At 32.9% G+C, this 15,258-nt stretch overlaps 1 protein-coding gene across 8 annotated transcripts in view; it reads left to right on the top strand.

Moving 5' to 3' along the window:
• The first annotated feature begins 6,370 nt into the window (after positions 1 to 6,370).
• Positions 6,371 to 15,258, top strand: part of LOC112736348 (disease resistance protein Roq1) — a 28,074-nt gene continuing 19,186 nt past the window's right edge. For 6 of the 8 annotated variants that reach the window (XR_011870993.1, XR_011870992.1, XR_011870994.1 and 3 more), the window contains exons 1-6: positions 6,384 to 6,666; positions 6,929 to 7,437; positions 7,561 to 8,668; positions 8,750 to 9,022; positions 9,110 to 10,300; positions 13,222 to 13,272. Coding sequence is in view for 4 of the 8 variants with exons in the window: in XM_072214247.1 (XP_072070348.1) it covers positions 6,944 to 7,437; positions 7,561 to 8,668; positions 8,750 to 9,022; positions 9,110 to 10,300; positions 13,222 to 13,272 (3,117 nt within the window). In the remaining 4 variants the exon portion in view is untranslated. Of the gene's footprint in view, positions 6,667 to 6,928; positions 7,438 to 7,560; positions 8,669 to 8,749; positions 9,023 to 9,109; positions 10,301 to 13,221; positions 13,273 to 15,258 lie in introns of all 8 variants that reach the window. The other 2 variants (XM_025785764.2, XM_072214271.1) reach the window with 2 other exon arrangements.

The following is a 15,258-nucleotide window of genomic DNA, read 5'->3' as shown; positions in this document are numbered from 1 at the left end:
TGCTACACGATCATGCCTTTCGACCTAAAGAACGTCGGAGCAACCTACCAAAGGCTCGTCAATAAGATATTTCAAAATCTGTCCGGAACCAAAGTAGAAGTCTACATAGACGACATGCTCGCCAAAACGGAATCGGGCGAACAACTCATCAGCGACCTCAGGCTCATAATGAACACCCTACGAAAGCATCGAATGCGACTCAACCCGACAAAATGCGCCTTCGGAATGGAGACAGGAAATTTCTCGGCTTCATGATCACGCAACGCGGAGTCAAAGCTAACCCAGAGAAATGTCGTGCCATCCTTGACATGACAAGCCCAAAAAAGCTCAACGACATCCAAAAGCTCGCCGGCCGGCTCACAGCGCTATCCTGCTTCCTCGGAACATCGGCACAAAAAGCAATCCCCTTCTTCAAACTGATGAAGAAAGGAGCCCCCTTCAAATGGGAAGCAGAATGCGAAGAAGCCTTCCAACACTTCAAAAGAGTCCTAGCGAAACCACCAGTTCTCGCCAAACTCCAAACAGGGGAGACCCTCTACCTATACCTCTCCATAACGGAAGAGGCACTCGCAGCAGCACTCATCCGCAAAAACGAGCAGAAAGAATAAAAACCCATATACTTCATAAGCAAGGTCCTACAAGATGCAGAGACCCGCTACTCACGTCTAGAAAAACTCGCTTTCGCGCTCCTCACGGCCTCCTGGCGCTTACGGCAATACTTCCAGGTCCATCCCGTGACGGTCCGGACTGACCAAGCGGTCAAACAGGTACTACAAAAGTCCGACCTAGCAGAAAGAATGCTAGCATGGTCCATCGAGTTGTCCCAATTCCAAATCAAGTTTGAACCCCAAAACGCAATCAAAGCACAAGCCATGGCCGACTTCATCGCCGAAATGACTCCCTGATCTAAAGTAAAACCATCGAAACCCTCTAGAAGGCCCGGACCGGCCCACTAGAACTCTCAACCAACTTTTGAATTCGAACATCTCCCTTATCTTAGCCAGAGAATATAAGATACGATAGCTACCTTCGCCTATAAATAGAGGACCCAGGTCCCTCCAGGTATTCATTCATTCCTCACACCTTGTACCTCTCAGATCCATTCTAACTTGAGCGTCGGAGTGTCTTTGCAGGTACCTCCCCCCATCGCTCCATTCAAGTAATCCGGCTTCCGCCTCGACCCGCTGGTTTCCGATCCATCCCTCAACCCGTACCAGAGGCATCCAGTATAGGTTTTAACATGGGTGTGTTTGTCTGATAATCAATGGATTAAGAAATAAAAAGATGGAATCAGATTGTCATATGCAATATATTACATTTGATTATTCCTCTATTTTATTTAGAAGAGATGTGCAGTATCATCAAAGTCTTAATCTCATTAAGTCAATTGCTTATTGCATCTTGTAACATGGAGTAATTGATCTGATTTTCTAAATAAACTCGTTTTGGTCCGTTGTTGTCTCATAACAACAATGCAATTTATGTTTTAGCAAGTCTAACTGAAGAGAGAAAAAAATATTTTGAGAGTAACCTTATGTACTCGTTATATACTCGGTATGTACTCTTATTATAATTAACTATCATAAATATTAAACTAATAAAAAAAGAGAAAGTATTGGGAGACAATGAATTTAGTGTACAATGTGTACAATAGAGATAAAATTAAAATTATAATAAATTAATAATTAATTTAATTAATTTCTAATAATTTTAAATTTTAAATTTTAAAAAATAAGAATTTGCAATTAAATCAAATCACAGTTAATAAAGTCACTCCTAATATCACGTTAACCTCCCATTCTCCATTTGTGATTTTCAGTCCATAGAGTCATGCCGCGCTGCTGCAGTTTCTCACTATCCAGTCCGACACCGCCCAACCGATGCCACCCTCTTTCCGCCAGCGCCGCCCAGCCTCCCACCGACGATGCCTAACCCCTCCGCATTTTGTTTGCTGTGGAGGGCTGCCATAAGTTGAGCATAAGCCATGTAAGTGAAACCATAAGCCATGTTCTTGAGAATGGCATCATAAATCTCCTCATCCGACGTGGCAGTGGCATCCGAGGAGAAGAACGCTCCGAAGCCTCTAACAATTTAACAAATGCCTCTCGCGCATTGGTCTCGCAGCACAGGTTGGTATCACACCCGTCACTTCCTTAATTTTCATCTCCACCAGCTTCTCTTCCAACCCACTCTTCCTGAACGCACTGTACGTGTTCTTCTCCACCACCATGTCTTCTCCTGCACCGCTCTACATATTCAATCATAAACCCTATTTCATCTTAATTACTCGTTGCGTGGTTGCTCCATCGCCGGATCTCCTCTCCTACTTTCATGCGTCGTCGTCGACTTTCTTCACCTTGTAAATGAATTGGATGTTCAATTTACTAGGTATGTAAATGGTTATTTTAATTTTTAATTAGATGGTTATTTTGTTCGATTCAATTTAAGTATATACAATTAACAATACTGGATGGTCATTTCACTAGGTAGCCGAATGATCATTTTAATAACTACGTGGATGGTCGATCCCATAACGATAATGGGGGAGGGGGCTACAGGGGTGGACTTCCGCCAGAGAGGTGGAATGACGATTGATGAGGATGGAGTAGCAGACGGTTATGGGAAAAGTGTGTTTGGGTAAATTTCATTGGTAAATTAAGGTTGAGATGGTTAATTTTTTGAAATAACTGTTCAATTTTTTTTCGTATTGGGCCAAATTTAAAATCCATTGTACACATTGTTAAGATTGTCCATTGTCTCCCTAGCGAAGTTAAAAAAAAAATAATTTAAGTAACACAAACCTTGTCATGATATGGTAAACAGTAGTCAAATTATATTATTTTGCCTTATTACATCTCTCTTTCTTCAATTCAATTGAATCATTGAATAAACATTGAGGTGAATTTTGTTAGTTTCTTATATTTACAATTGAAATTATAGTGATGGAATGATATTTTTGATATGTTTTTTAATTTTTCTGTGTGCAGATGGGAGATCAATTCATTAAACTTATATATCACCATGGAAGATAATTTGTCAGAAATAAAGATGGAAGCTTGACATACTGCAAAGAACAAATTTCAGAGTTATCTAAGCTAGATACAAACACATTAGATATTTTTTCCGTCAGAGACTACTACAAACACCTTGGGTATGATAAGGTCAAGCAATGCAGATGGTTGGTTCTTACCATGTCCTTGACAACTAGTTTGAGAACCTTGACTAATGATGATGAGATGCTAAAAATGTGCTTCTATGCTGGGAGAAACAACGGAGTTGCTCATATGTATTATGAACATGGAGTCTCTGAACTGGATTTTGTTGAGGAACAACAACCATCTAAGGAACAAGAACTAATGTATCCACCCCTGACCCAAATCTAACTTCCACACAAATACTCACCTCTACTCCAAAGCCAACTCCCATCCTAATACCCACCCCTGCCCCAAGTCCAACACCCACCTTTTCTCCAAAATTAATTCCTACCCTAATATTCACTTCTACCCGAACTGAAACTCCAAACACAGCAACTGAAGTTAGGCCCAAATCCAAGCCTAATTGCAACTCAAAGTTACAACACAAGAAATCAACTGAAGTAAAAAAATCAACCCAACCCAATAAATCTACCCAACTCAACAAATCAAACCAGCCCAACAAATTAACTGAATCCAATGATAGTAGAGGAAAAAAGAATTTGACCAAGGGTGGAGAATATGTTAGAAGGCATGTGACAAGGCAAGCAAACAAGGGGCCTCTAACAAGATCATCATCTAAAGAAAAGCTAATTCTTATAGAGATAGATTCTTTAAGCCTGGAGTGAGAAAAGTTTAAGTGAAGATGAAGATTCATTAAAAAATTTCAGCTGCTAAAACAAAGAAATTCAAATCAAAGCATGCTTCACAGGGCCATCTGAGTAAAGAGAAGAGAAAGATTCTGTTAGAGTATGATGGTTTTGTGGTGGGAGAGTCTGATTCCGGTGAGAATGATAATTACTTTTTCGGTGGATCTGGTATTCATGATGTAGTCGTAGCGTATGATGCTTATGATGGATATCATGATGATTCGGATGAAGGATATTCATGGCATTTGGAGGAAATGAAGTTATCTTTTGGATTAGTTACCTTGTTTCTCTAAGTTTGGATAACTTTGTATTAGTTATACTTAGAATGGTTCTTTTTGGATAATTTACTTTGTTTTATTTGTGTGTTGCATCACACTAAATTTTTTAGTTGTGTTTGAATTCAGTATCAATCTATATATTTTATTAATGAATTATAAAGAATTTGGATGATATTTCTTATCTAAAATTGTTATATTTTATTTTGGGTTATTTGATTCATATTAACACAGGTGCAATTTTTATTCATTGAGACTTAAAATAAAAATAGATACAACAATACATATAACAACATATGTTAATTTTTCTTCAAAATATTCCTGCAATTTAAATCAAAACCATCAAAATTTGGCTATTTACCAAAAAATATTAAGCCAATCTTCACCATTTCCATAATAACATAGCAACTACAAGCAAATTTATTACAACCAATAAAGCCCTTCCCAATTTCAAAGCCCTAACATCAGATTTCAAGCTTCCAATCTTCTAAGCAAAGTTCATCCTCCATTCTTCATTATTTTCATTTTTTGGTACTACTCTGCCTCTTGATTCTCCTTTTTTATGGAATTCATTAGCCCAAATAAACAACCCACACCACCTCTTGCCAACACTCTGCAAACAGATTCAGCGGAGATGAAGAAAGAATCAGATACTACAAGCTTTAGAAAAAGTTAAGAATAATCTTGCACTTATATTTTAGTTTGGACACCCAAAAAGTTAAGAATAATCTTGCACTTACATTTTAGTTTGGACACCCAAAAAAGGGGTCTCTCTGGATTTACTTCTATTCCTGGCAATCTCAGAACGGGTCTACACCCACACCCACACCACTCTGAAAATAGTTCTTTTCTGCTTCGAGTGGTTCTCCAACCTCTGATTGCTGGAACTCCCAATGAATTTATTGCCGCTACCCATCATGGACTTCATAAAAACGTCTCCCAAAAGAGGAGTAAGAATCGACGAAGAAGTTAAGGGGTTTCAAATGGATTTGGGGATTAGGGATTTAAATAGTTCATAGGGACTAATTTGATGCAAAAGTTTCAAATGCCACATAATATATCCGTTAGATGTCCAGCGTACCATTTTGTTGTACACGTCATCTCTCCGGTAATGACTCTGTGGCGGAAACCACCGCAGGGACTAAAGTGATTAAAATTTATAAAGTTTAGGGACTAAATGGAGGCAATTGAAACGTCAAGGACTAAATTGAGGTTCGAGTGTAACTTTAGGGACCAAATTGAGTATTTTCTCGTATATTATATGGTTGTTCTTTAATAAAAAAATAAATATATAATTAATTTAGATTAGTCTAATAATTAACTTACTAATCTGCTTAAAAAAAGTATCTGAGGTTATACAATAAGAAAAAAGATAAAATTTTAAATGGAGCTTTTCACAACGAATTAATCTTTAGTGCATTAGATCGAAAAATACTCTAGACAACCAAAAAAATTATATATAAATTTTTTTAAAGATTTAAAGTATAAAATTAAAATTTATATGGAATTTAAGATTTAAATTTATAATTTAAAATTTAAAATAAAATTAATTTTAAATTTTTTATTAATATTGACTAAAATACTTAATAAAAAAGAAAATTTTATTAGGTGCATTACACATAATTTTTATAAATTTAATAAAAAAAAATTATTTTTTACTCAATTTTACTCTTTACTTAAAATTTTTTTCTCAAGAGAAAACAAATATGAAAACATTAAAACGAAAAACAGTTTTGATGAAAATAATAGTAAGAATTTTGATATCTTATATCTTAAACATATATTTTAATAATATAATAATAAAAAATTAACTTATTGATATATTTAATTTATTGAAAATGCAAAAGATTATTTTTCAAATAATTTGTAGTGAAATATTTTTTTATATTTTTAGAATATATTCTTAAAATACATGTTAACAAAAATTTAATGATAAATTAATAATAAAATAATAAACATGTTAATATATATTAAAATATAAAATATATATTAAAAATAAATTAGATATATTTATACAGCAATAATATAAAATTAGTATAACTTATTATTTTGGTTAATAACAATATTAAAAATATTAATTAAAAATATAATATTTAATTATTAAATTAAAAATATTAGATTGTTGATTAAAAATATTAATTAATATAAACTAAAATTACCAATTTTAAAAATTTTATATTTATATATAAATATATAATTTCTGATTTGTGGCTGATTTTTATTTTTTATTCAGGTACCATTAATAAAACTTGTTAGAGAACTTCACTAGTTCACTTTACATGCAGTTCCGATCCAAAATTATTAATATCTGGATGAGAGAATACTCAAGGGAGAAAAAGCATGCTAATCAAGTCTTCCGAGTTCCGAGTCAACGTCAACGATAAACTTCTCAAATAATGAGTCGTGGATCTTGTTTCCGAGAAGCAAGCAAGCAAGCTGCTGCTTAGCATTGAGGCGCAAGTGAAATTCGACCTTTCAACTTTAAATCTTGATCTGAATTATTATTTGCTCTCCATTTCAGTTAAAATGACCTGCATGGCATTCACCCTGGTATGTCATCAATTCATCATCATCGTTGTTCTCTCTCTCTCTCTCTCTCCTTTATTTAATATAAACGATGTCTTTTCTGAGTTGAAATTATTTTGAGGAAAAACAGAAGAAAGAGTGGCTTGTAATTGTAGGTTTTGTTTATTAATTATTCTCTGTTACTCATCTTCCATATAGCAGCTATTAAAGCTCAAAGTTCAAACTAAACTTGCTTGTTAATTAATTAATTATATCCGATTCAATGGAATTAATCCTGTTCTAGCAGTTATTGTAGTTAGCCATGGCACATCCTGCAGAAATTTCATCCCCTTCCTTCACCGGTGAATGGGAGTATGATGTTTTCCTCAGTTTTAGAGGGAAAGATACCCGCCACAATTTCACTGGTAATCTCTACCATTCTTTGGATCAAAAGGGAATACACACCTTCATCGATGATGAAGACCTTAGAAAGGGAGAAGAAATTAAGCCATCCCTTCTCAAAGCAATTCAAGAATCTAGGACCGCCATAGTTGTTTTCTCGGAAAACTATGCGTCCTCAACTTACTGTTTGGATGAACTTGTCGCAATTCTTGAGCATTTGAAAGCAGAAGGTCGACTTGTTTGGCCTATCTTTTATGATGTGGATCCATCCGTTGTTCGACATCAGAGGGGTAGTTATGCAGAGGCTTTAGCAAAACATGAAGAAAGGTACCAAGATGACAAGGGCAAAGTGAAAAAATGGAGGAATGCTTTGCTTGAAGCAGCTAATTTGTCTGGTTGGCATTTCATACAGGGGTACCATACCAGTCGCAATCACACTATCCTTTTATATTTATGTATTATTATATAAAAAATCTTAGTGTTTTCTTAGTGTTTTGCATTTTCATAAGCTTTAGCATGAAGTTTTACAATGTGCAGGTCTCAAACAGAATATAAGTTTATTACAAATATCATTAGCACTGTCTCCAAAAAGCTCAATCACACTCCTTTACATGTTGCTGACAACCCAGTTGGGCTGGGATCACCGGTGCTTCAAGTGAAATCTATTATGGAAATTGGCTCTAATGAGAGAGTTAAGATGATCGGAATTTGTGGGACTGGTGGAATAGGTAAAACAACAATTGCACGAGCTGTGTATAACCTGCTCGCTGACCAATTTGATGGTTTGTGTTTTCTTGCGGACATAAGAGAAATGACGATTGATAAGCATGGCCTTGTACAACTGCAGGAAACACTACTTTCTGAAATACTTGGAGAGAAAGATATTAAGATTGGATGTGTCAATAAAGGGATTCCACTAATAAAAAGGAGGCTCCAAAGAAAGAAGGTCCTATTGGTACTTGATGATGTGGACAATCTTAAACAGTTAAAGGCAATTGCTGGAGGAAATGATTGGTTTGGCTTTGGTAGTCGAATCATTATCACATCTAGAGACAAGCATCTGTTAAGTGCTCATGGGGTGAGTGAGTTTTATGAGGTTAAAGAGTTAAGTAAAAGAGATGCACTTGAATTGTTCAGTTGGAATGCCTTCAAAAGCAACAAAGTTGATCCAGGTTATGCAAATATTTCAAGCCGTGTCCTGTTGTATGCCGGTGGTCTTCCTTTAGCTCTGCAAGTAATTGGTTCCAACTTGTATAATAGAGGCATTGATGAATGGAAGTCTGCGTTAGATAAATATGAAAGAATTCCTAATAAAGAGGTTAATGAAATACTTAAGGTAAGTTATGATGGTTTGGAGGAAGATGAGAAGAATATTTTCCTTGACATTGCTTGTTTCTTCAACAAATACAAAATGTCCTATGTCAGAGGAATGCTACATGCACATGGTTTCCACCCAGAACATGGCATCCGAGTTTTGGTTGACAAATCTCTTGTGAGTATTGATGTAAATGATTGTCTGAGAATGCATGACTTGATTCAGGACATGGGTAGAGAAATTGTTAGACAGGAATCTACTTCTGAGCCTGGCAAACGTAGTAGATTGTGGTTTGATGAGGATATTTTTCATGTTTTGCAAAATGAGACGGTATGTTGGATTCTTCTTGATTTTGTTTTCCTTTTCTTTTCTGACAATGTTCTGATTTGGTTATGTTTGGTGCTTGAGAAGGGAACCGATAAAGTCGAAGTCATAATTTTGAACTCAAGCAGACAAAAAGAAGTGTGTTGGAATGGGAATGCATTCCAGAAGATGAGGAATCTTAGAGTTCTTATTGTTGGGGATGCATACTTTTCTACAGGTCCCAAACATCTCCCAAATAGTTTGCGGGTTTTGGATTGGGTTGGATATCCATCAACATATTTACCATCTGGTTTTAATCCTACTGAGCTCTCCATACTCAGCATGATTAGTAGCTGCCTTAAATTCGACAAACCACTCAAGGTAGTAATTGTTTCATACTATTGTGATGTCTTTCATGGCTCTTGATTTGTTTACATTAGTTCAACAATTCTTGTTTTTGTTCTGCAGGTGTTTTGTTCTTTGAGTTTTATGAATTTTGAAGATTGTAAATTGTTAAGACAAGTACCCGTCCTTTTTGGACTCCCAAACTTAAGGGCATTGTGTCTTGATAATTGCACCAACTTAGTTAAAGTTCATGATTCTGTTGGATTTCTTAAGAAACTAATTTTGTTGAGTGCTCAAGGATGCTCCAAGCTCCGAAGTTTTGTAAGTGCCATTAATTTGCCATCTCTTGAGACTCTAGACCTAAGGTGGTGCACAAGTCTTGAGAATTTTCCAGAAGTACTAGGACAAATGGAAAACCTCAAAGAGGTTTATTTGGATCACACTGCCATAAAAGAATTGCCATTTTCAATCCACCGTCTGATTGGGCTTGAACGGTTGTTCCTGAGGAGATGCAAAAATATCAACCTACTTCCAGTCAGCATTAGTTTATTACCCAAACTTGAGGTGTTGATTGATTACAAGGGCAGAGGATATCGATTGTATGAACCACACAAAGCTGAAGAAGCCCTGATGTCAAAAGTGTTCGTATCTCCCTCTTTAGAAGTGGACAAGGGATATTTGCTTCCCTTTGACAAAGCATATTGTATAACGATGATTGACTACAATGTCATCCAAGAATATCCACTAACCGGCATTGTTTTGCCTGAAAAACACGTCCATTTTGGGAGTGGATCATCTGTTTCGTTTTGGTTTCGTGAAAGATTTCCAGAGGTCACAGTCTTGCTTATTGCAGAACCTTCTTTATACATTGACATCATGCATAGTTCAGTGTGTGAGTTCAGATATTCAGTGGTCATCAATGGAATGAACCAATTCAGTTCTTCATGTGACTACATCATTTCTGAGAGGCGGAAATTGTGTCTGACTATCTTTCTGGGTGACCTTCAACGCCTGATTGAGGAGGGTGCTGTCAAAAGAGTGTTTTCCGATTCCAAGGATGAACGGAATCACGTTGAGGTTTCATGCGAACTAAAATATCACATGCCATATGATCCTAAGCATGTAAGTGAAGGCCAAAACAGAAGCATAGAAGGAACAATAAAGCAAAGCACCGTTCATGGGGACGTGTATCATACCCTATTAACATATCCATCTCCCTACTGCAAGAATAATTTCCTCTGCTACTACCAAAGCAAAGCACTTCAAAAACACATAAGAGAACAAAAGCTGGCACAACATGTGAAGCCAATCAAGGCATGCTCTCTTCTTATCAACTCTATTTCTTTTTGTTTTCTGACTTTTCTCCAATGTAGGTCGGTCTTTCACATTTGCTACTTTGCAAACCTTTAAAAAGTAGAGATTTAGCTAATATATACCTTAAACAAGATTATTATTAATAAAATATTTTAAATATATTTTTTAATAAATACAAAATAAATATACTGAAAATTTAATTTTTTTGTATTTTTAATAAAAAAATTTAAATTTATGATCTTATAATATATTTTAAAAACACAAAATAGCAAAATCCAAAAAATATTAGTACAAGTTTATTATCTCATTTAATTTAATTACGTTGTCTTTCTATGCTTAGACCATCTCCGTAGGTAACTCATTCTAGTCCCTATTTACGGCCCACCTGTCATAAAAAAGTAACTCCACATCAGCTTTTGCATCATTACCAGTAAATAAGAACTCAAAGAATCTCTCTCTTCTCCATTAGAAGGAACTAACTTTAATTCCTATTATGGTCTCACTTAATTAATTAATTAAAGTAATTAAAATTAATATAATTATTATTTTTTTATAATAATATTATTTAAATTTATAAATTTAAAATAATTTAATATTGTAAAATATTAAAATAAATAACTTAAATTTGGTTAGTATTTTAAATTTTATAAATAAAAATAAATAATCCAACTAAAAATTATTTTATAATATGTAAAAATTAAATTTATTTTTTATGTAAAATAAATTTAATTAATTATGATTTAATATAACAATATAAATAATATTTGATATTGATTTAACATAATTATTTATATTAATTATAATTTAATATAACTAATTATTAAATAATTAATATAAATAATTAATTAAATTAATATATAAGTATTTAATATAATAAATTATTATAATTATTAATAAATTAATTATAATTTAATTATTTAATATATATTTAATATATTTTTTTATTTTTTTTATTAACTTACCACATGGCATGATTTTATTGGTTGTTGCAAGTCCCTGCTCAGAGGGACTCTCAACCTTGATCCACGTGAAAAACCCTCCTTCCCTTTTTACTCCAATGGTAATTGAGTCCCCATATGTCAGAAGAGGAACTCTATTTCTTAGCATTGGAGTTGCTCTTAGTTCACCCTTTTGAGTATTTTGTATTTACCGACTAACATTATTTTTATTAGGGGATGACTTAAATAAAGATGCCTATTTCATCTTTTGTTAAAAATATTTTTGTATATCGCATTTTATACTTAGTTCACCCTTGAGTATTTTGTATTTATCGACTAACATTATTTTTATTAGGGGACAACTTAAATAAAGATGCCTATTTCATGTTTTGTGAAAAATATTTTTGTATTGCATTTTAATTAGTTTCTGTATGATTTTTTTTTATCAAAGATAGGAGACTCGAACCCGCAACCTCTTAATTGAGTATGGGGAGACTATGCCATTTGAGCTATTACTCATTGGCTAGTTTCTATATGACTTATTTGATGTTCTTCGTCACATATTATTAAATTTTTTAAAAAATTTTCTTTCCAAAAACAGTAAAAAATATTTAGATTGGACTAAAACAAAAAAAGTAATAGATTAACTATTAAATTTTTCTGAAATCGTTTATATAAAAAAATATGTCACACTCATCAAAATATATATATATATAAATTTTTTTAAAGTAAAATTTATCATACGGGTTATATCAAATAACAAGACTCAAGTCTCATAAAATTTTTGCAAAAAAAAAAATAACTAGTTTATATTCGTGTGATATATAAAACAATAACTATATTATAATTACATTATAGATTAAAATTTATTAATTTAAATTTATTTTCATTTTTAATATAAGCATTGGAAATAAATAAAATTTTTATAACTAGATGTCGTGTAACAAAATATATATAATATTAATTAGTTTTTAAAAATTCTAAAAAAATAATTTCTTTTATTTTAGTCAAATAATTATTTATTAAAGTGGATAAACTAATTAATTTCTTCTCATATAAATTTTTTTAAAGACAATAAAAATAATTGATTGGAGCATTAGTTGAGATAATTAAAATTACTATTTCATTAAAATTTCAATTTAAAGAGAAATCTTAGTTAATTTTGGTATAGAAATTTTGAATTTAAAAGTATTTATAAAAATTATGTTGAATTTTGATTTATTTTATTCTCATTTAAATTATTCACTATATAAGTTAAAGTTCTATTTTGAAATTACATTCGAACTTCAATCTAATTTTTAAAATTTTAATTTATTTAAGTTAAAAAAAAACATTTATATTTATGTGGCATATAAAAAACGTTAAAAGATTATTCTAAAACAAAAATTACGTTGGGGACGATTTTGATTCTGACCCTCAACGTTAGGGACCAAAACAATACTTATCCCAAATAATTACCATATTATTATTATTACATTATTATATATATATATATATATATATATATATATATATGGGCAAAAAAAGTCCAGCTGATTTAAAATACAATTTTTTACTAATATTTGATTAAATTGTTCTTGTATTTAATACTTTTTTTTAGACTTCCTCTTAGTTAAAAGTATAATCATTATAAATATTTTAATTACTATTGTTAGAGGTGTTCGCAGATCGGATATGACCAAAATTTCGATGTGGTCCACACTAAACTTATCATATCAGATTTGATATCCGATCTATAAACACCCCTAATTACTGCTATAGGTTCGTTGTTGCAAAAGTATGCTTCTTTTTTATTATAAACTATTATTAGATCTTAATTATCATTAAAACAACTTAATTGTTAACAAATAGATAATACTTATATTGGTTTATGAAGTTATGTTCATATTTCAACCTAATTTCGAAAGTTTCGACTTATTCAATTTAGTCTTCCAACTTAGTAGTTATGACTCACATTGGTTCCTGATCTTATTTTTATTACAGTCTTACAGAATCGTTCATGGCATGCTGAGCTGGACTGACGATGGCTACACGGTACTTTCTAGCGCTATTTGATGTGATAATTGAAACTTTTTTACCTTATTTTTTTTTCAAAAAAACACTTAAAATCCTAATGTGAGTCACGGATACCAAGTTAGAAGATCAAACTAAGTAAATTGAAACTTTAAAAATTAGATTGAAGTTTGAATATAATTTCAAAACAAAACTTTAACTTATGCGGTGATTAATTTAAATGAGAATAAAATAAATCAAAATTCAACATGGTTTTTATCAGTGCTTTCAAATTTAAAATTTCTATACCAAAATTAACTAAGATTTCTCTTTAAATTGAAATTTTAATGAATAGTAACTTTAAGGGTTAAGTACGGTTTTGATCTTTAACGTAGAGGCCGAAAATTTATTTCGTTCCCGACCTTTTTTTCACTACAAAATGGTCCCGAAGGTTTAACTTAGTTTTAAAATTGTCCTTAGGACAAAAATACCCTTCCCCTCTTCTTCCCCAAAATTAATCAGAAGTAGAAGCGTAAAGGCACAAGCAAACGCAGAAACAGAAGCAGGCAGAAGCAGAAAGTAGAAGTAGAATAACAACAACCAAACAACAACAATCAACAGAACAACAATAACAATGGATAATGGAATTAGAGCAACAACAAAAGCAGAACCAGAAGTAGAAATAAAAATAGAAGCAGGCAAAAGCAGAAGCAACCAAAGCATCAACAACAACAATGGAATAAAAGGAATAGATAGAAGCAACTAGAAGCATCAACAACAACAACAATGGAATAAACAGAAGCAAAACACCTTCCTTTAAATATGAAAAATTAAAAAAAAAACGAATAATCGCGAGGGGAAGAGAGCTGTGGTGGTGGTGGATCGTATGGAAAGGGTTGCGGCAGTGGTGGCAACGCAGCGAATTGCGACGAGAACGGCGATGCGGTGGTGGCGGGCTGCAAATCGCGACGAGGAGGGCGCTCTGGTGGTCGGCGGCGCTGCAAGTCACGACGAGGGCAGGGGTGTGGCGACGAGAACGGCTCCGTTCCTCTCTTCTCTTTCTCTTTCCCTCTACTCTCTTCTCTCTTGCCGTTAGTGTGAGTGTGTGCTGAGGAAGAAAGGAGCAGTGGCGAGGAAGCAGCGGTGGCGGCGAAGAGTTGTGGCGGCGGCGTGGAGCAACGACCTTCCCCCTTCCCCCTTTTCCCTGGAAACAACCACCCCCCCAAGCACGAGCTTCCCTGAATCCCTTCCCCCATTCCCGTTTTCTTTTTTTCTCTTTTTTATTTTATTTTATATTCTTTTAGTTAGGGATAATTTGGTAATAAAATTAAAAAATTTAGTAAAAATGACGATTTCAAAATTAAGTTAAACCTTTGGGATCATTTTATACCGAAAAAAAGGCCGAGGATAAAATAAATTTTTGACCTCTACGTTAGGGACCAAAATCGTACTTAACCCTAACTTTAATTATCTCAACCAATGCCCAATCAATTAATTTTATTGTCTTAAACAAAATTGTATATGAGAAGAAATTAATTAATTTGTCCACTTTAATAAATAGTTATTTGACTAAAATAAAAGAAACAATTTTTCTAAAATTTTTAAAAACTAATAAGTATTATATATATTTTGTTACACGACATCTAGTTATAAAAACTTTATTTATTTCTAATGCTTATATTAAAAATGAAAACAAATTTAAATTACTTTAATTTTAATCTATAATATAATAATGATATAGTAATTTTTTATATATCACACGAATATAAATTAGTTTTTTTTTTTTGCAAAAATTTTGTGAAGCTTGAGCCTTGTTATTGATGTAACACGTATGATAAATTTTACGTTAAAAAATTATATATATATCAATAATGCTCCACATTCCAAAAAATACATCCAAGTTATCCAAACAGTTTTTCTTAGACGTGCCTCCCCTACCCCCCAACTCATTTGTGATACACGTGCTCTAACATATTAACGTAAACCTTCTTTGCTGCAACCTAAACCTTCTGCTCAACATATAGCTCT

Source organism: Arachis hypogaea, chromosome 2 (assembly GCF_003086295.3).
Source record: "Arachis hypogaea cultivar Tifrunner chromosome 2, arahy.Tifrunner.gnm2.J5K5, whole genome shotgun sequence".
NCBI lineage: Eukaryota > Viridiplantae > Streptophyta > Magnoliopsida > Fabales > Fabaceae > Arachis > Arachis hypogaea.
Note: the sequence above shows the minus strand (reverse complement) of the source record. Positions and strands in the feature narration are given on the sequence as shown.